The following is a 20000-nucleotide window of genomic DNA, read 5'->3' as shown; positions in this document are numbered from 1 at the left end:
CCACCATTGTTCCTGTTCCCAAGAAAGCTAAGGTAACTGAGCTAAACGACTACCGCCCCACTCACTTCCGTCATCATGAAGTGCTTTGAGAGGCTAGTCAAGGACCATATCACCTCCACCCTACCTGACACCCTAGACCCACTCCAATTTGCTTACCGCCCCAATAGGTCCACAGACGATGCAATCTCAACCACACTGCACACTGCCCTAACCCACCTGGACAAGAGGAATACCTATGTGAGAATGCTGTTCATCGACTACAGCTCGGCATTTAACACCATAGTACCCTCCAAGCTCGTCATCAAGCTCGAGACCCTGGGTCTCGACCCCGCCCTGTGCAACTGGGTACTGGACTTCCTGACGGGCCGCCCCCAGGTGGTGAGGGTAGGCAACAACATTTCCACCCTGCTGATCCTCAACACTGGGGCCCCACAAGGGTGCGTTCTGAGCACTCTCCTGTACTCCCTGTTCACCCACGACTGCGTGGCCACGCACGCCTCCAACTCAATCATCAAGTTTACGGACGACACTACAGTGGTAGGCTTGATTACCAACAACGACGAGACGGCCTTCAGGGAGGAGATGAGGGCCCTCGGAGTGTGGTGTCAGGAAAATAACCTCACACTCAACGTCAACAAAACTCAGGAGATGATTGTGGACTTCAGGAAACAGCAGAGGAAACACCATCCACCCATCCACATCGATGGAACAGTATTGGAGAGGGTAGCAAGTTTTAAGTTCCTCGGCGTACACATCACAGACAAACTGAATTGGTCCACTCACACTGACAGCATCGTGAAGAAGGCGCAGCAGCGCCTCTTCAACCTCAGGAGGCTGAAGAAATTCGGCTTGTCACCAAAAGCACTCACAAACTTCTACAGATGCACAATTGAGAGCATCCTGGCGGGCTGTATCACCGCCTGGTACGGCAACTGCTATAGGTGTCCACATATTCAAGGTCGGAACCATCCAGGGTGGTGATGCTAGTCGGGCATACGGGTGCAGGCAGCGATCGGTTGAAAAGCATGCATTTGGTTTTACTCGCGTTTAAGAGCAGTTGGAGGCCACGGAAGGAGTGCTGTATGGCATTGAAGCTCGTTTGGAGGTTAGCTAGCACAGTGTCCATTGACGGGCCAAAAGTATATAGAATGGTGTCGTCTGCGTAGAGGTGGATCAGGGAATCGCCCGCAGCAAGAGCAACATCATTGATATATACAGAGAAAAGAGTCGGCCCGAGAATTGAACCCTGTGGCACCCCCATAGAGACTGCCAGAGGACCGGACAGCATGCCCTCCGATTTGACACACTGAACTCTGTCTGCAAAGTAATTGGTGAACCAGGCAAGGCAGTCATCCGAAAAACCGAGGCTATTGAGTCTGCCGATAAGAATATGGTGATTGACAGAGTCGAAAGCCTTGGCGAGGTCGATGAAGACGGCTGCACAGTACTGTCTTTTATCGATGGCGGTTATGATATCGTTTAGTACCTTGAGTGTAGCTGAGGTGCACCCGTGACCGGCTCGGAAACCAGATTGCACAGCGGAGAGGGTACGGTGGGATTCGAGATGGTCAGTGACCTGTTTGTTGACTTGGCTTTCGAAGACCTTAGATAGGCAGGGCAGGATGGATATAGGTCTATAACAGTTTGGGTCCAGGGTGTCTCCCCCTTTGAAGAGGGGGATGACTGCGGCAGCTTTCCAATCCTTGGGGATCTCAGACGATATGAGAGAGAGGTTGAACAGGCTGGTAATAGGGGTTGCGACAATGGCGGCAGATAGTTTCAGAAATAGCGGGTCCAGATTGTCAAGCCCAGCTGATTTGTACGGGTCCAGGTTTTGCAGCTCTTTCAGAACATCTGCTATCTGGATTTGGGTAAAGGAGAACCTGGAGAGGCTTGGGCGAGGAGCTGCGGGGGGGGCAGAGCTGTTGGCCGAGGTTGGAGTAGCCAGGCGGAAGGCATGGCCAGCCGTTGAGAAGTGCTTATTGAAGTTTTCGATAATCATGGATTTATCGGTGGAGACCGTGTTACCTAGCCTCAGTGCAGTGGGCAGCTGGGAGGAGGTGCTCTTGTTCTCCATGGACTTCACAGTGTCTTCATATGTGTGTATATGTGTGTGTGTATGTGTATATGTGTGTATATGTGTGTGTGTGTGTGTATATGTGTGTGTGTATATGTGTGTGTATATGTGTGTATATGTGTGTATATGTGTATGTGTATATGTGTGTGTATATGTGTGTATATGTGTGTGTGTATGTGTATATGTGTGTGTGTATATGTGTGTGTATATGTGTGTATATGTGTGTATATGTGTATGTGTATATATGTGTGTATATGTGTGTGTGTATGTGTATATGTGTGTGTGTATATGTGTGGATGTGTGTGTGTGTGTGTCTCACCTGTTCTTTGGTCTGGGCCTTCTGGACGTACTCGCGTCCTACTTTGATCCTGGGGGTGAGGATGGCCCGGGAGAACTCCAGCACGCTGATGCCCAGCAGGTGGCTCAGTTTCTGGGCAGCAGTGTCGTCTGGCATGGAGCACTGGTCCTGGTTCTTCTCCTTAGTGAACGAGATGTTCCCAAACTGGAGCACCGCAGAGATCACCTTCAACATGGCTAACAGGAGGGAGACAGACAGGCCGAAAGAGAGGGATGGAGAGGAGAGGAGGGGAGGGAGGCAGACAGACAGACAGACAGGCAGAAAGAGAGGGATGGAGAGGAGGGGAGGGAGACAGACAGACAGACAGAAAGAGAGGGATGGAGAGGAGGGGAGGGAGACAGACAGACAGGCAGAAAGAGAGGGATGGAGAGGAGGGGACAGACAGACAGACAGACAGACAGACAGGCAGAAAGAGAGGGATGGAGAGGAGGGGAGACAGACAGACAGACAGACAGAAAGACAGGGATGGAGAGGAGGGATGGAGACAGACAGACAGACAGACAGACAGACAGACAGACAGACAGACAGACAGACAGACAGACAGACAGACAGACAGACAGACAGACAGAAAGAGAGGGATGGAGAGGAGGGGAGACAGACAGACAGACAGACAGACAGACAGAAAGAGAGGGATGGAGAGGAGGGCAGGGAGGGAGGGAGGAGACAGGCAGACAGGCAGAAAGAGAGGGATGGAGAGGAGGGCAGGGAGGGAGGGAGGAGACAGACAGACAGGCAGAAAGAGAGGGATGGAGAGGAGGGCAGGGAGGGAGACAGACAGACAGGCAGAACGAGCGGGATGGAGAGGAGGTGGAGGGAGGAGACAGACAGACAGGCAGAAAGAAAGAGAGGGATGGAGAGTAGGGGAGGGAGGGAGGGAGACAGACAGGCAGAAAGAGAGGGATGGAGGGGAGGGCAGGGAGGAGGGAGACAGACAGGGAGAAAGAAAGGGATGGAGAGGAGGGGAGGGAGGGAGACAGACAGGCAGAAAGAGAGGGATGGAGAGGAGGGGAGCGAGGGAGGAGGGAGGGAGACAGGCAGAAAGAGAGGAATGGAGAGGAGGGGAGGGAGGGAGGAGGGAGACAGACAGACAGACAGAAAGAGAGGGATGGAGAGGAGGACAGGGAGGGAGGGAGTAGGGAGACAGACAGACAGACAGGCAGAAAGGGATGGAGAGAAAATATATTTTTTTACTTCCATGTTCTGAGGAAAGCTCTGTCCCCCCCCTCCCCTCCCCTCCATTCCTCTCTCACTTACACAGAGACTCCTCTGGTGTGAATCCCATGATGGTCATTGAGTCCATGGTCTGGGTGAAGTTGTCAGCATCACTCTGGCCTGGAACAGGTATAGCACCTCCACTCAGAAACCTGTACTGGTCAGCACTACCAAGGAGAAGGTCTGCTACAGACAGAGAGGAAGAGAGAGGGGGAAACAGATAGAGAGAGGGAAACAGAGAGACAGGGAAACAGAGAGAGACAGGGAAACAGAGATAGAGAGGGATACAGGGAAACAGAGAGACAGGGAAACAGAGAGAGAGAGGGAAACAGATAGACAGGGAAACAGAGAGAGAAGGAAACAGAGTGACAGGGAAACAGAGAGAGAAGGAAACAGATAGACAGGGAAACAGAGAGAGAAGGAAACAGAGTGACAGGGAAACAGAGAGAGAAGGAAACAGAGTGACAGGGAAACAGAAGGACATGGAAACAGAGAGAGAGAGGGAAACAGAGACAGGGAAACAGGGAGAGATAGGGAAACAGAGAGAGAGAGGGAAACAGAGAGACAGGGAAACAGAGAGAGAGAGGGAAACAGAGAGACATGGAAACAGAGAGACAGGGAAACAGAGAGAGAGGGAAACAGAGACAGGGAAACAGAAAGACAGGGAAACAGAGAAAGAGAGAAACAGAAAAGAGAGGACAGTAATCAGTAAAATGATCAAATGTCATGAATCGAAATTTCAATTTTCAAACAAAAACATTAAACAGATCACCAGATCTCTATTTACCAGATCTATCTATTCACCAGATCTATCTATCTATTCACCAGATCTATCTATTTACCAGATCTCTATTCACCAGATCTATCTATTCACCATATCAACCTATTCACCAGATCTATCTATTTACCATATCAACCTATTCACCAGATCTATCTATTCACCATATCAACCTATTCACCAGATCTATCTATTCACCATATCAACCTATTCACCAGATCTATCTATTCACCATATCAACCTATTCACCAGATCTATCTATTTACCAGATCTATCTATTCACCAGATCTATCTATTCACCATATCTCTATTTACCAGATATATCTATTTACCAGATCTATCTATTCACCAGATCTATCTATTTACCAGATCTATCTATTCACCAGATCTATCTATTCACCAGATCTCTATTTACCAGATCTATCTATTCACCATATCAACCTATTCACCATATCAACCTATTCACCAGATCTATCTATTCACCATATCAACCTATTCACCAGATCTATCTATTTACCAGATCTCTATTCACCAGATCTCTATTCACCAGATCTATCTATTCACCAGATCTATCTATTCACCAGATCTCTATTTACCAGATCTATCTACATTTACATTTAAGTCATTTAGCAGACGCTCTTATCCAGAGCGACTTACAAATTGGTGCATTCACCTTATGACATCCAGTGGAACAACCACTTTACAATAGTGCATCTAAATATTTTAAGGGGGGTGAGAAGGATTACTTTATCCTATCCTAGGTATTCCTTAAAGAGGTGGGGTTTCAGGTGTCTCCGGAAGGTGGTGATTGACTCCGCTGTCCTGGCGTCGTGAGGGAGTTTGTTCCACCATTGGGGAGCCAGAGCAGCGAACAGTTTTGACTGGGCTGAGCGGGAACTGTACTTCCTCAGTGGTAGGGAGGCGAGCAGGCCAGAGGTGGATGAACGCAGTGCGCTTATTTGGGTGTAGGGCCTGATCAGAGCCTGGAGGTACTGAGGTGCCGTTCCCCTCACAGCTCCGTAGGCAAGCACCATGGTCTTGAGGCGGATGCGAGCTTCAACTGGAAGCCAGTGGAGAGAGCGGAGGAGCGGGGTGACGTGAGAGAACTTGGGAAGGTTGAACACTAGATGGGCTGCAGCGTTCTGGATGAGTTGTAGGGGTTTAATGGCACAGGCAGGGAGCCCAGCCAACAGCGAGTTGCAGTAATCCAGACGGGAGATGACAAGTGCCTGGATTAGGACCTGCGCCGCTTCCTGTGTGAGGCAGGGTCGTACTCTGCGGATGTTGTAGAGCATGAACCTACAGGAACGGGCCACCGCCTTGATGTTAGTTGAGAACGACAGGGTGTTGTCCAGGATCACGCCAAGGTTCTTAGCGCTCTGGGAGGAGGACACAATGGAGTTGTCAACCGTGATGGCGAGATCATGGAACGGGCAGTCCTTCCCCGGGAGGAAGAGCAGCTCCGTCTTGCCGAGGTTCAGCTTGAGGTGGTGATCCGTCATCCACACTGATATGTCTGCCAGACATGCAGAGATGCGATTCGCCACCTGGTCATCAGAAGGGGGAAAGGAGAAGATTAATTGTGTGTCGTCTGCATAGCAATGATAGGAGAGACCATGTGAGGTTATGACAGAGCCAAGTGACTTGGTGTATAGCGAGAATAGGAGAGGGCCTAGAACAGAGCCCTGGGGGACACCAGTGGTGAGAGCGCGTGGTGAGGAGACAGATTCTCGCCACGCCACCTGGTAGGAGCGACCTGTCAGGTAGGACGCAATCCAAGCATGGGCCGCGCCGGAGATGCCCAACTCGGAGAGGGTGGAGAGGAGGATCTGATGGTTCACAGTATCGAAGGCAGCCGATAGGTCTAGAAGGATGAGCGCAGAGGAGAGAGAGTTAGCTTTAGCGGTGCGCCTCCGTGATACAGAGAAGAGCAGTCTCAGTTGAATGACTAGTCTTGAAACCTGACTGATTTGGATCAAGAAGGTCATTCTGAGAGAGATAGCGGGAGAGCTGACCAAGGACGGCACGTTCAAGAGTTTTGGAGAGAAAAGAAAGAAGGGATACTGGTCTGTAGTTGTTGACATCGGAGGGATCGAGTGTAGGTTTTTTCAGAAGGGGTGCAACTCTCGCTCTCTTGAAGACGGAAGGGACGTAGCCAGCGGTCAGGGATAAGTTGATGAGCGAGGTGAGGTAAGGGAGAAGGTCTCCGGAAATGGTCTGGATAAGAGAGGAGGGGATAGGGTCGAGCGGGCAGGTTGTTGGGCGGCCGGCCGTCACAAGACGCGAGATTTCATCTGGAGAGAGAGGGGAGAAAAAGGTCAGAGCACAGGGTAGGGCAGTGTGAGCAGAACCAGCGGTGTCGTTTGACTTAGCAAACGAGGATCGGATGTCGTCGACCTTCTTTTCAAAATGGTTGACGAAGTCATCTGCAGAGAGGGAGGAGGGGGGGGGGGGTAGGATTCAGGAGGGAGGAGAAGGTGGCAAAGAGCTTCCTAGGGTTAGAGGCAGATGCTTGGAATTTAGAGTGGTAGAAAGTGGCTTTAGCAGCAGAGACAGAGGAGGAAAATGTAGAGAGGAGGGAGTGAAAGGATGCCAGGTCCGCAGGGAGGCGAGTTTTCCTCCATTTCCGCTCGGCTGCCCGGAGCCCTGTTCTGTGAGTTCGCAATGAGTCATCAAGCCACGGAGCGGGAGGGGAGGACCGAGCCGGCCTGGAAGATAGGGGACATAGAGAGTCAAAGGATGCAGAAAGGGAGGAGAGGAGGGTTGAGGAGGCAGAATCAGGAGATAGGTTATCTATTTACCAGATCTATCTATTCACCAGATCTATCTATTCACCAGATCTCTATTTACCAGATCTATCTATTTACCAGATCTATTTACCAGATCTATCTATTTACCAGATCTATCTATTTACCAGATCTATTTATTCACCAGATCTATCTATTCACCATATCAACCTATTCACCAGATCTCTATTCACCAGATCTATCTATTCACCAGATCTCTATTCACCAGATCTATCTATTCACCAGATCTATCTATTCACCAGATCTATCTATTCACCATATCAACCTATTCACCAGATCTCTATTCACCAGATCTATCTATTCACCAGATCTCTATTCACCAGATCTATCTATTCACCAGATCTATCTATTTACCAGATCTATTTATTCACCAGATCTCTATTTACCAGATCTATCTATTTACCAGATCTATCTATTTACCAGATCTATCTATTCACCAGATCTCTATTCACCAGATCTATCTATTCACCAGATCTATCTATTCACCAGATCTATCTATTTACCAGATCTATTTATTCACCAGATCTATCTATTCACCATATCAACCTATTCACCAGATCTATCTATTAACCAGATCTCTATTCACCAGATCTATCTATTCACCAGATCTATCTATTTACCAGATCTATTTATTCACCAGATCTATCTATTCACCATATCAACCTATTCACCAGATCAACCTATTCAACCCATCCCCTTTCTCCCCTCCCTCTCTTACCCTCTCTTTCTCCCCTCCCTCTCCTACCCTCTCTTTCTCCCCTCCCTCCCTCTCCTACTCCTCTTTCTCCTCTCCTCTCTTTCCCCCCACCCTCTCCTACCATCTCTTTCTCCCTCCCTCTCCTACCCTCTCTTTCTCCCCTCCCACTCCTACCCTCTCTTTCTCCTCTCCCTCTCCTACCCGCTCTTTCTCCCCTCCATCTCCCCCTCTCTTTCTCCCCCCCTCCCTCTCTTACCCTCTCTTTCTCCCTCCCTCCCTCTCATACCCTCTCTTTCTCCCCTCCCTCTCCCTACCCTCTCTTTCTCTTTCTCCTCTCCCTCTCTTTCTCCCCCCTCCTCTCCTACCATCTCTTTCTCCCCTCCCTCTCCTACCCTCTCTTTCTCCCCCCTCCCTCTCCTACCCTCTCTCCTCTCCCTCTCCCTCTCCCTCTCCTACCCTCTCTTTCTCCCCTCCCTCTCCCCCCCTCTCTTTCTCCCCTCCCTCTCCCCCTCTCTTTCTCCCTCCCTCTCCTACCCTCTCTTTCTCCTCCCTCCCTCTCCTACCCTCTCTTTCTCCTCTCCCCACCCTCTTTCTCTTTCTCCTCTCTCCTCTCCCTCTCCTACCCTCTCTTTCTCCTCCCCCTCTCCTACACCCTCTTTGTCCTCTCCCTTCTCCTACCCTCTCTTTCTCCCCTCCCTCTCCTACCCTCTCTTTCTCCTCTCCCTCTCATACCCTCTCTTTCTCCTACACCCTCTTTGTCCTCTCCCTCTCTTTTCTCCCCTCCATCTCCTCTCTCCCTCTCCTCCCCTCTCCTCCCTCCCCTCTCCCTTCTCTCCCCTCCCTCTCCTACCCTCTTCTCTCCCCTCCCTCTCCTACCCCTCTTCCTCTCTTTCTCCTCTCCTACCTCTCTCCCCTCTCCTCTCCCTCCCTCCCTCTCTTTCTCCCCTCTCCCTCCCTCTCTTCCCTCTCCCCCCTCCTCTCCCTCCCTCCCCTACCCTCTCTCCCTTCCCCCTCCCTCCCTCCTCCCTCTTTCTCCCTCCCTCCCTCTCTTTCTCCCCTCCCTCTCCTACCCTCTCTTTCTCCCCTCCCTCCCTCCTACCCTCTCTTTCTCCTCTCCCTCCCTCTCTTTCTCCCTCCCTCTCCCCTCTCCTCCCCTCCCTCTCTTTCTCCCCCTCCCTCTCCCTACCCGCTCTTTCTCCCCTCCCTCTCCCCCCTCTCTTTCTCCCCTCACTCTCCTACCGTCTCTTTCTCCCCTCCCTCTCCTACCCTCTCTTTCTCCTCTCCCTCTCCTACCCTCTCTTTCTCCCCTCCCTCTCCTACCCTCTCTTTCTCCTCTCCCTCTCCTACCCTCTTTTTCTCCCCTCCCTCTCTTACCCTCTCTTTCTCCCCTCCCTCTCCTACCCTCTCTTTCTCCCCTCCCTCTCCTACCCTCTCTTTCTCCCCTCCCTCTCCTACCATCTCTTTCTCCCCTCCCTCTCCTACCCTCTCTTTCTCCCCTCCCTCTCCTACCCTCTCTTTCTCCTCTCCCTCTCCTACCCTCTCTTTCTCCTCTCCCACACCCTCTTTGTCCTCTCCCTTCTCCTACCCTCTCTTTCTCCCCTCCCTCTCCTATCCTCTCTTTCTCCTCTCCCTCTCCTACACCCTCTTTGTCCTCTCCCTCTCCTACCCTCTCTTTCTCCTCTCCCTCTCCTACCCTCTCTTTCTCCTACCCTCTCTTTCTCCTCTCCCTCTCCTACCCGCTCTTTCTCCCCTCCCTCTCCTCCCCCTCCCTCTCCTCCCCTCCCTCTCCTACCCTCTCTTTCTCCCCCCTCCCTCTCTCTTTCTCCTCTCTCCTCTCCTCCCCTCCCTCTCCTACCCTCTCTTTCTCCCCTCCCTCTCCTACCCTCTCTTTCTCCCCTCCCTCTCCTACCCTCTCTTTCTCCTCTCCCTCTCCTACACCCTCTTTGTCCTCTCCCTCTCCTACCCTCTCTTTCTCCCCTCCCTCTCCTGCCCTCTCTTTCTCCCCTCCCTCTCCTACCCGCTCTTTCTCCCCTCCCTCTCCCCCTCTCTTTCTCCCCTCCCTCTCCTACCCTCTCTTTCTCCCCTCCCTCTCCTACCCTCTCTTTCTCCTCTCCCTCTCCTACCCTCTCTTTCTCCCCTCCCTCTCTCCCCTCCCTCTACCCTCTCTTTCTCCTCTCCTTTCTCCCCTCCCCTACCCTCTCTTTCTCCCCTCCCCTCTCCTACCCTCTCTTTCTCCCTCCCTCTCCTACCCTCTTTTTCTCCCCTCCCCTCTCCCCACCCTCTCTTTCTCCCCTCCCTCTCCTACCCGCTCTTTCTCCCCTCCCTCTCCCCCTCTCTTTCTCCCCTCCCTCTCCTACCTGCTCTTTCTCCCCTCCCTCTCCCCCCTCTCTTTCTCCCCTCCCTCTCCTACCCTCTCTTTCTCTCTCCCTCCCTCTCCACCCTCTCTTTCTCCCCTCCCTCTCTTACCCTCTCTTTCTCCCCTCCCACTCCTACCCTCTCCCCTCCCTCTCTTTCTCCTCTCCCTCTCCTACCCGCTCTTTCTCCCCTCCCTCTCCCCCTTCTCTTTCTCCCCTCCCTCTCCTACACCCTCTTTGTCCCCTCCCTCTCCTTCTCCCCTCCCTCTCCTACCCGCTCTTTCTCCCCTCCCTCTCCCCCTCTCTTTCTCCCCTCCCTCTCCCCCCTCTCTTTCTCCCCTCCCTCTCCTACCCGCTCTTTCTCCCCTCCCTCTCCCCTCTCTCTCTCTCCCCTCCCTCTCCTACCCTCTCTTTCTCCCCTCCCTCTCCTACCCGCTCTTTCTCCCCTCCCTCTCCTACCCGCTCTTTCTCCCCTCCCTCTCCTACCCTCTCTTTCTCCCCTCCCTCTCCTACCCGCTCTTTCTCCCCTCCCTCTCCCCCTCTCTTTCTCCCCTCCCTCTCCTACCCTCTCTTTCTCCCCTCCCTCTCCTATCCTCTCTTTCTCCTCTCCCTCTCTTTCTCCTCTCCCTCTCCTACCCTCTCTCCTTCTCCTCTCCCTCTCCTACCCTCTCTTTCTCCCCTCTCCTACCCTCCCTCTCCCCTACCCTCTCTTTCTCCCCTCCCTCTCCCCCTCTCTTTCTCCCCTCCCTCTCCTACCCTCTCTTTCTCCCCTCCCTCCCTCTCCCCCTACCCTCTCTTTCTCCCCTCCCTCTCCCCTACCCTCTCTTTCTCCCCTCCCTCTCCTACCCTCTCTTTCTCCTCCCTCCCTCTCCTACCCTCTCTTTCTCCCCTCCCTCCCTCCTCCCCTCCCTCTCCTACCCTCTCTTTCTCCCTCTCCCTCCCTACCCTCTCTTTCTCCCCTCCCTCTCCTACCCTCTTTTCCTCTCCCTCCTCTCCCTCTCCTCCCTCTCCTACCCTCTCTTCCTCCCCTCTCCTACCCTCTCCTCCCTCCCTCCCTCTCTACCCTCTCTTTCTCCCCTCCCTCTCCCTCTCTACCCTCTCTTTCTCCTCTCCCTCTCTCCTTACCCTCTCTTTCTCCCCTCCCTCTCCTACCCTCTCTTTCTCCCCCTCCCTCTCCCTCTCTTTTCCTCTCTCTTCTCCTCCCTCCCCCTCTCCCTCTCCCTACCCTCTCTTCCTACTCCCCTCCCTCTCTTACCCTCTCTTTCTCCCCTCTCCCCTCTCCTCCCCTCTCTTTTTCTCCCCTCCCTCTCCTACCCTCTTTTCCCCTCCCTCTCCTACCCTCTCTTTCTCCCCTCCCTCTCTTTCTCTCCCTCCCTCTCTTACCCTCTCTTTCTCCCATCCCTCTCCTACCCTCTCTTTCTCCTCTCCCTCTCTTACCCTCTCTTTCTCCCCCTCTCCCTATCTTACCCTCTCTTTCTCCTCTCCTCCCCTCTCTTTCTCCCCTCCCTCTCCTACCCTCTCTTTCTCCCCTCCCTCTCCCCCCCTCTTTCTCCCCTCCCTCTCCCTCTCCTACCCTCTCTTTCTCCCCTCCCTCCCCACCCTCTCTTTCCCCCCTCTCTTCTCTCCTCTCCCTCTCCTACCCTCTCTTTCTCCCCTCCCTCTCCCCCCTCTCTTTCTCCCCTCCCTCTCCTACCCTCTCTTTCTCCTCTCCCTCTCCTACACCCTCTTTGTCCCCTCCCTCTCTTACCCTCTCTTTCTCCTCTCCCTCTCCTACCCTCTCTTTCTCCCCTCCCTCTCTTACCCTCTCTTTCTCCCCTCCCCCTCTCTCACCTCTGGTGGTCTCTGAAGCTCCACACATGAGTTGGTAGAAGATGTGAAAGGTCCTTTCATCTTTGGCCTGGCGGATCGCCCTCGACTTCTCCAGCAGGTCTGAGGTCAGGAGTAAAGGAAGGGTTCAATAGCCCCAGACACTAACCTAAGGGCAGTTTTGCATCCCCTGCTTCCCTGAGCTCACCCCTGTGTGTAGGGCAACTTCTACCTGATGACAGATTAGCAGTGACCCAACAGTGAGCATACTAATGAATTACAACAGTAATATTTAGGTTGGGACTCGAAACAGAGTCTGACTGCAGAGGAAGGATACAGGTCTCAATGTTGGCACCGACAATATATCCAGCCACGTCAAAGTTAATACGGATGAATTTGCCCTGAGAGACAAGAGGAGAAGAAATGTGTCAGTTGATGATTAACATATTAATGAAAAAATGATACAAACTCAACAACAAACACAGTAAATAAAAATACAACCAATTAAAAACATACTGTAGATCTTATCTGGGATCAATCTAGATATTAATACATTCTTACAAATCTGGAGGAGTTGTCGTTCTTGACAGTCTTGGCATTTCCGAAGGCCTCCAGGATGGGGTTGGCCTGTAGCAGCTGTCTCTCTAGCTCCCCCTGGAGGACAGGACAGGCACCGCATCAACACTGGGACATACATCACAAAGCAACTCCACAACCCAAAATACTGTTCCCCCAATCCCAGTACAAAAGAGGGGAGACAAGACTCATCAGAGAGCAAACAAGGCAGTAACCCAGTGGTCTCAACTCTGAATTTCAAGATATAGTCTGTAATAGCATCTCAACAGGATGAGCCCAGAGAAATCTAGAGATAAATAGCTTTTCATGTGTTCTCTTACAGACATTTTCAGCATCTAGCCAGCTAACATATGCCAGCCAAGGTGCCAGACTTTGTGCATTCAATAACTCTACATTGGTGCCTTGCCAAGACCTCGGCGAGAAAACGCGTAAGTGGCGTAAGCAGAAACCAACTAGCACAGAGGCTGTGTAATAGCCTGTCCCTGTGCTGTTGCACTAGTTCACATGAATTTATCAGTCGAGAACCACTGCGTTAGATCAGAAAGTATGGCCGCAGATGCTATCTCTAGCTTTACGCAGATGCTATCTCTAGCTTTACGCAGATGCTATCTCTAGCTTTACGCAGATGCTATCTCTAGCTTTACGCAGATGCTATCTCTAGCTTTACGCAGATGCTATCTCTAGCTTTAGATACACAGTGGCTCAGGCTATAGCTCTACTAGCTCTATAGCTTTAAGTACAGTAGCATTAGCATTATCTAGGGAGCTACTGGAGGGGGATTTAAAAGCGCCAGGTGAAGAACGTCAGCCAAGCAGCACTCAAAGCTACACACAGCAAGAAGCCAGGGCTTTGCATGGGAACAAAGCTCAGACTGCCAACAATGCACATACTACTAGACAAACGCACGCACGCACACAACAACACACACACATAAAAGCACGCACACACACAGACAGGTATGTGTGGAGACTCCTGGACAGCCAGAATGTATGCTTTACTATTCTACATGGTAAATGCCTGGTGTATTTGGGCATCATTCACAGGTGTGACCACCAGAATGGAAGCATTGAGCTCATTCACTGTAAAGGGAGGATGAGGAGGGAGGTCTATAGCCCGGTCTGAGAACAACCTCTAGCCTCTACCCCTTCAGTGCTAGCAGATCAGAAACACTGGATAGGTGTAATCACTAAGGTGATGGCTCTATCTAAGGGTCCAAAGGGTTTAGGGGAGATTCCACCTATCTGGTTTTCAGATGGACGGTTGTTTTAAGACCAAGCTTTTGTGCATCATCAGTGAATTCCAAAGCTTTCCTTCACCGATGAGGGGAATGATTCTGAGACCCACCTATGGGCGGGATTAACACCAGCTGTCAATCAGGAAACTAGAGCATTTCATTGGGCATCTGTATATGGTTTGAAGATTGACAGGTTGTTAATCCAGCCAATCAGGACGTTGAGAGAGATTCATAGACCTGCCCATCACCACTTATTCTAGCACCCATTGGGTGTTGCTACAGTAAAAATCCAAACACCCATAGACACTAGAGAACAGCAGGGCTTTCATTCAGGAGACAGCAACTTTTCAGAACATTCAGACAGAAATGTATTGTCTAAACCAGACAAGATTCTCTCGTACACTGAACAAGATAGTTATGTCTGCTCTATACATTCTACATCTATCTGCAATTCTGCAATGTTTAACCTTAATCAGCCCACAGTGGTGATAGTCTTTATACTTTATATTATACTCACATATTGCACACTCTGAGAGATTGAGAAAAACGGGAAGGTTGGGAGAATCAACGGATGAGACAAACAAACAAAAAAAGACAACAACAGACCAATAAATGCAGTACAAACAAAAACAAAATGCTTGACAGTTATGGAGGAACACATCAGTAATGGTGTTGTTAAAGGATGTTAGTCTGGAGCATAAACCAGAATCTGTAGGCAGAACAGAAGAGAAGGAAAGAGGAGAAGACAGGACAGGATAGAGCCCACTCACCCTGTTCACCATGGAACTGCCCCGGGGCAATGACCTACTGCCATCCATCTGAACACGCAGGAGAGAAGGACAAGAAAGAGGGGGAGGTTGAGGAGAGAGGGTAGGAGAGAATGCAAAATCAAGAGGGAGGAGGGAGAGAGAGAGAGGAAAGGATAGGAGAAAGAAGAGAAGGAAAACAGTAGAAAAAGGGGAGGATAAGGGGCAGTAGGGGGAGGAGAGAGAAGGGGGATGAGAGGGGGCAGGGAATGAGAGGGCAGATGGCAGGGAGAGAGGACAGGGCAGAGAGGGAGGGACAGGGCAGGGCAGAGAGAGAGACAGGGCAGGGAGAGAGGACAGGGCAGAGAGAGAGACAGGGCAGGAGAGAGGACAGGGCAGGGCAGGGAGAGAGGACAGGGCAGGGCAGAGAGGACAGGGCAGAGAGAGAGGGCACAGGGCAGGGAGAGAGAAAGGACAGGGCAGGGAGAGAGAGAGGACAGGGCAGAGGAGAGAGGACAGGGCAGGGAGAGAGGACAGGGCAGGGAGAGAGGACAGGGCAGGGAGAGAGGACAGGGCAGAGAGAGAGGACAGGGCAGGGAGAGAGGACAGGGCAGGGAGAGAGGACAGGGCAGAGAGAGAGGACAGGGCAGAGAGAGAGGACAGGGCAGGGAGAGAGGACAGGGCAGGGAGAGAGGACAGGGCAGGGAGAGGACAGGGCAGAGGAGAGGACAGGGCAGAGAGAGAGGACAGGGCAGGGAGAGAGGACAGGGCAGGGAGAGAGGACAGGGCAGAGAGGGAGAGAGGACAGGGCAGGGAGAGAGAGGGACAGGGCAGGGAGAGAGGACAGGGGGCAGAGAGAGAGGACAGGGCAGAGAGAGAGGACAGGGAGAGAGGACAGGGCAGGGAGAGAGAGGACAGGGCAGGGAGAGAGGACAGGGCATGGCGAGAGAGGACAGGGCAGGGAGAGAGGACAGGGCAGGGAGAGAGGACAGGGCAGGGAGAGAGGAGATGGCAGGGAGAGAGGACAGGGCAGGGAGAGAGGACAGGGCAGGGAGAGAGGAGGAGGGCAGAGAGAGAGGACAGGGCAGGGAGAGAGGACAGGGAGGAGAGGGACAGGGCAGAGAGAGGACAGGGCAGGGAGAGAGGACAGGGCAGGGAGAGAGAGGACAGGGCAGGGAGAGAGAGGGAGAGAGGACAGGGCAGGGAGAGAGGAGGGAGAGGAGGAGAGAGGACAGGGCAGGGAGAGAGGACAGGGCAGGGAGAGAGGACAGGGCAGGGAGAGAGGGACAGGGCAGGGAGAGAGGAGAGGGCAGGGAGAGAGGACAGGGCAGGGAGAGACAGGGCAGGGAGAGACAGGGCAGAGGGCAGAGAGGACAGGGCAGGGAGAGAGGGGCACAGGGCAGGGAGGGAGAGGACAGGGCAGGTAGAGAGGGAGGACAGGGCAGGGAGAGAGAGAGATGGCAGAGAGAGAGGACAGGGCAGGGAGAGAGGACAGGGCAGGGAGGGCAGAGAGACAGGGCAGGGAGAGAGGAGATGGCAGGGCAGGGCAGGGAGAGAGGACAGGGCAGGGAGAGAGGACAGGGCAGGGAGAGAGGACAGGGCAGGGAGAGAGGACAGGGCAGGTAGAGAGGACAGGGCAGGGAGAGAGGACAGGGCAGGGAGAGAGGACAGGGCAGGTAGAGAGGACAGGGCAGGGAGAGGGACAGGGCAGGTAGAGGACAGGGCAGGGAGAGAGGACAGGGCAGGTAGAGAGGACAGGGCAGGGAGAGAGGAGAGGAGAGGAGCAGAGAGGCAGGAATGATTATCAAGGTCACTCTATATTGATTCCTCCAGCAGCACTTGATCAGCAAGAAGAACAGTAGTAGACAGGAAGTCATGGAGTAGTAGCAACATGTAGTGTAATACAAAATGTAGCAGTACACTTTGTTTCAACCATAGTTTCAATATACCGTAATTGCTGGACTATAAGCCGCTACTTTATTCCCACACTTTGAACCTCGCGGTTATACAATGACGCGTCTAATTTATGGAGTTTTCCCGCTTTCACAAGATTCATGGCGCCAAAAAACTGAGCACCGTCACATAATGTGACGTAAATGGAGCGCGCTCAAACTTCCCATCATTCTGATTACGGTAGTCATTTTGTCACCCTCATCATAGCAAAGACACGGAGAAATGCATATGATGCAGCTTTCAAGTTGAAGGCGATCGATCTTGCTGTTGGAAAAGGAAATAGAGCTGCTGCATAGGAGCTTGGCCTTAATGAATCAATGATAAGACGTTGGAAACAGCAGCGTGAGGAACTGACTCAGTGCAGAAAGACAAGAAAAGCTTTCAGAGGGAAGAAAAGCAGATGGCCCAAAGTATTTGCAGCCACTCGACATCAGTGTAAATCGTGCATTTAAGGTGACGCTCCGTGTTCAGTGGGAGGCTCGGATGACAAGTGGGGAGAAATCCTCCACTAAAACGGGCCGCAGGTGAAGAGCATCTTATGGTCAAGTCTGCCAGTGGGTCCTGACAGCTTGGAGCGTTGTCAAAAAATCCACTATCATCAATGGGTTTGGAAAGGCTGGACTGCTGCGTGTTGAAGGGGCAGCATGAGCTCAGCGGGGTATTTGCCCCCGGATGAAAGTGACGAGAGCGACAATGAAAACGATCCAACATCGGATGAAGCAATTCTGAGGCTCTTCAACTCCGACACTGAAGGAGATGACTTCAGTGGTTTCAGTGCACAGGAGGAGGCTTGGTAGGCTACTGTTTTCATTTTTGTTTCAAGCCATGTTTCGTTAAAGCCTATTTATTTTTGTTACAAGCCATGTTTCGTTTAAAGGCTGTGTAAAGTTCAGTTGTTTCAATGTACCGGTAGGCACCTGCGGCTTATAGACATGTGCGGCGTATTTATGTACAAAATACATATTTTTTTATAATTCAGTGGGTGCGGTTTATATTCAGGCGCGCTTAATAGTCCAGCAATTACGGTACATCTTTAACACAACTTCATAACAAGTCATAACAAGTCCTCCCTACACCCTCTGGTTCTTTCACTTTCTTCCTGCCTTATTCTGTTTCCCCATCCACTCCCTCAGTCAGGACAATAAACATCATCCATATATCAACCCTCTCCCTCAGTCCACTCCCTCAGTCCACTCCCTCAGTCAGGACAATAAACATCATCCATATATCAACCCTCTCCCTCAGTCCACTCCCTCAGTCCACTCCCTCAGTCAGGACAATAAACATCATCCATTCATCAATCCTCTCCCTCAGTCAGGACAATAAACATCATCCATATATCAACCCTCTCCCTCAGTCCACTCCCTCAGTCCACTCCCTCAGTCAGGACAATAAACATCATCCATTCATCAATCCTCTCCCTCAGTCCACTCCCTCAGTCAGGACAATAAACATCATCCATCCATCAATCCTCTCCCTCAGTCAGGACATTAAACATCATCCATCAATCAACCCTCTCCCTCAGTCCACTCCCTCAGTCAGGACAATAAACATCATCCATCCATCAATCCTCTCCCTCAGCCAGGACAATAAACATCATCCATCAATCAACCCTCTCCCTCAGTCAGGACAATAAACATCATTCATCAATCCACTCCCTTAGTCAGGACAATAAACATCATCCATCCATCAACCCTCTCCCTCAGCCAGGACAATAAACATCATCCATCCATCAATCCTCTCCCTCAGTCAGAACAATAAACATCATCCATCCATCAATCCTCTCCCTCAGTCAGGACAATAAACATCATCCATCAATCAACCCTCTCCCTCAGTCAGGACAATAAACATCGTCCATCAATCAATCCTCTCCCTCAGTCAGAACAATAAACATCATCCATCAATCCTCTCCCTCAGTCAGGACAATAAACATCATTCATCAATCAACCCTCTCCCTCAGTCAGGACATTAAACATCATCCATCAATCAACCCTCTCCCTCAGTCCACTCCCTCAGTCAGGACAATAAACATCATCCATCCATCAATCCTCTCCCTCAGCCAGGACAATAAACATCATCCATCAATCAACCCTCTCCCTCAGTCAGGACAATAAACATCATTCATCAATCCACTCCCTTAGTCAGGACAATAAACATCATCCATCCATCAACCCTCTCCCTCAGCCAGGACAATAAACATCATCCATCCATCAATCCTCTCCCTCAGTCAGAACAATAAACATCATCCATCCATCAATCCTCTCCCTCAGTCAGGACAATAAACATCATCCATCAATCAACCCTCTCCCTCAGTCAGGACAATAAACATCGTCCATCAATCAATCCTCTCCCTCAGTCAGGACAATAAACATCATCCATCAAGCCTCTCCCTCAGTCAGGACAATAAACATCATCAATCAACCCTCTCCCTCAGTCAGGACAATAAACATCATTCATCAATCAACCCTCTCCCTCAGTCAGGACAATAAACATCATCCATCAATCAACCCTCTCCCTCAGTCAGGACAATAAACATCATCCATCAATCCTCTCCCTCAGTCAGGACAATAAACATCATCCATCAAGCCTCTCCCTCAGTCAGGACAATAAACACCAATCAACCCTCTCCCTCAGTCAGAACAATAAACATGATCCATCAACCCTCTCCCTCAGTCAGGACAATAAACATCAATCAATCCTCTCCCTCAGTCAGGACAATAAACATCATTCATCAATCAACCCTCTCCCTCAGTCAGGACAATAAACATCAATCAATCAACCCTCTCCCTCAGTCAGGACAATAAACATCATCAATCAACCCTCTCCCTCAGTCAGGACAATAAACATCAATCAACCCTCTCCCTCAGTCAGGACAATAAACATCAATCAATCCTCTCCCTCAGTCAGGACAATATACATCAATCAAGCCTCTCCCTCAGTCAGGACAATAAACATCATTCATCAATCAATCCTCTCCCTCAGTCAGGACAATAAACATCATTCATCAATCAATCCTCTCCCTCAGTCAGGACAATAAACATCATCAATCAACCCTCTCCCTCAGTCAGGACAATAAACATCATCCATCAAGCCTCTCCCTCAGTCAGGACAATAAACATCAATCAATCCTCTCCCTCAGGCAGGACAATAAACATCAATCAACCCTCTCCCTCAGTCAGGACAATAAACATCGTCCATCAATCAATCCTCTCCCTCAGGCAGAACAATAAACATGATCCATCAACCCTCTCCCTCAGTCAGGACAATAAACATCATCAATCAACCCTCTCCCTCAGTCAGGACAATAAACATCATCAATCAACCCTCTCCCTCAGTCAGGACAATAAACATCAATCAAGCCTCTCCCTCAGTCAGGACAATAAACATCAATCAACCCTCTCC

The 20000-nt window shown here is 51.2% G+C and overlaps 1 protein-coding gene across 8 annotated transcripts in view; it reads right to left on the bottom strand.

The window, feature by feature from the left end:
- LOC124004994 (myosin-10-like) overlaps positions 1-20000 on the bottom strand; it is a 96268-nt gene that overhangs the window by 42037 nt on the left and 34231 nt on the right. For 5 of the 8 annotated variants that reach the window (XM_046313808.1, XM_046313807.1, XM_046313812.1 and 2 more), the window contains exons 7-13: positions 14670-14717; positions 14417-14428; positions 12651-12743; positions 12427-12490; positions 12114-12212; positions 3690-3833; positions 2397-2611 (exon numbers count right to left, since the gene is read on the bottom strand). In XM_046313808.1, coding sequence (XP_046169764.1) covers positions 2397-2611; positions 3690-3833; positions 12114-12212; positions 12427-12490; positions 12651-12743; positions 14417-14428; positions 14670-14717 — 675 coding nt within the window. The remainder of the gene's footprint in view (positions 1-2396; positions 2612-3689; positions 3834-12113; positions 12213-12426; positions 12491-12650; positions 12744-14416; positions 14429-14669; positions 14718-20000) is intronic. The other 3 variants (XM_046313809.1, XM_046313810.1, XM_046313811.1) reach the window with 3 other exon arrangements.

This window comes from Oncorhynchus gorbuscha, linkage group LG19 (genome assembly GCF_021184085.1).
Source record: "Oncorhynchus gorbuscha isolate QuinsamMale2020 ecotype Even-year linkage group LG19, OgorEven_v1.0, whole genome shotgun sequence".
Lineage (NCBI taxonomy): Eukaryota > Metazoa > Chordata > Actinopteri > Salmoniformes > Salmonidae > Oncorhynchus > Oncorhynchus gorbuscha.
This window is presented reverse-complemented; position numbering and strand designations above follow the sequence as displayed.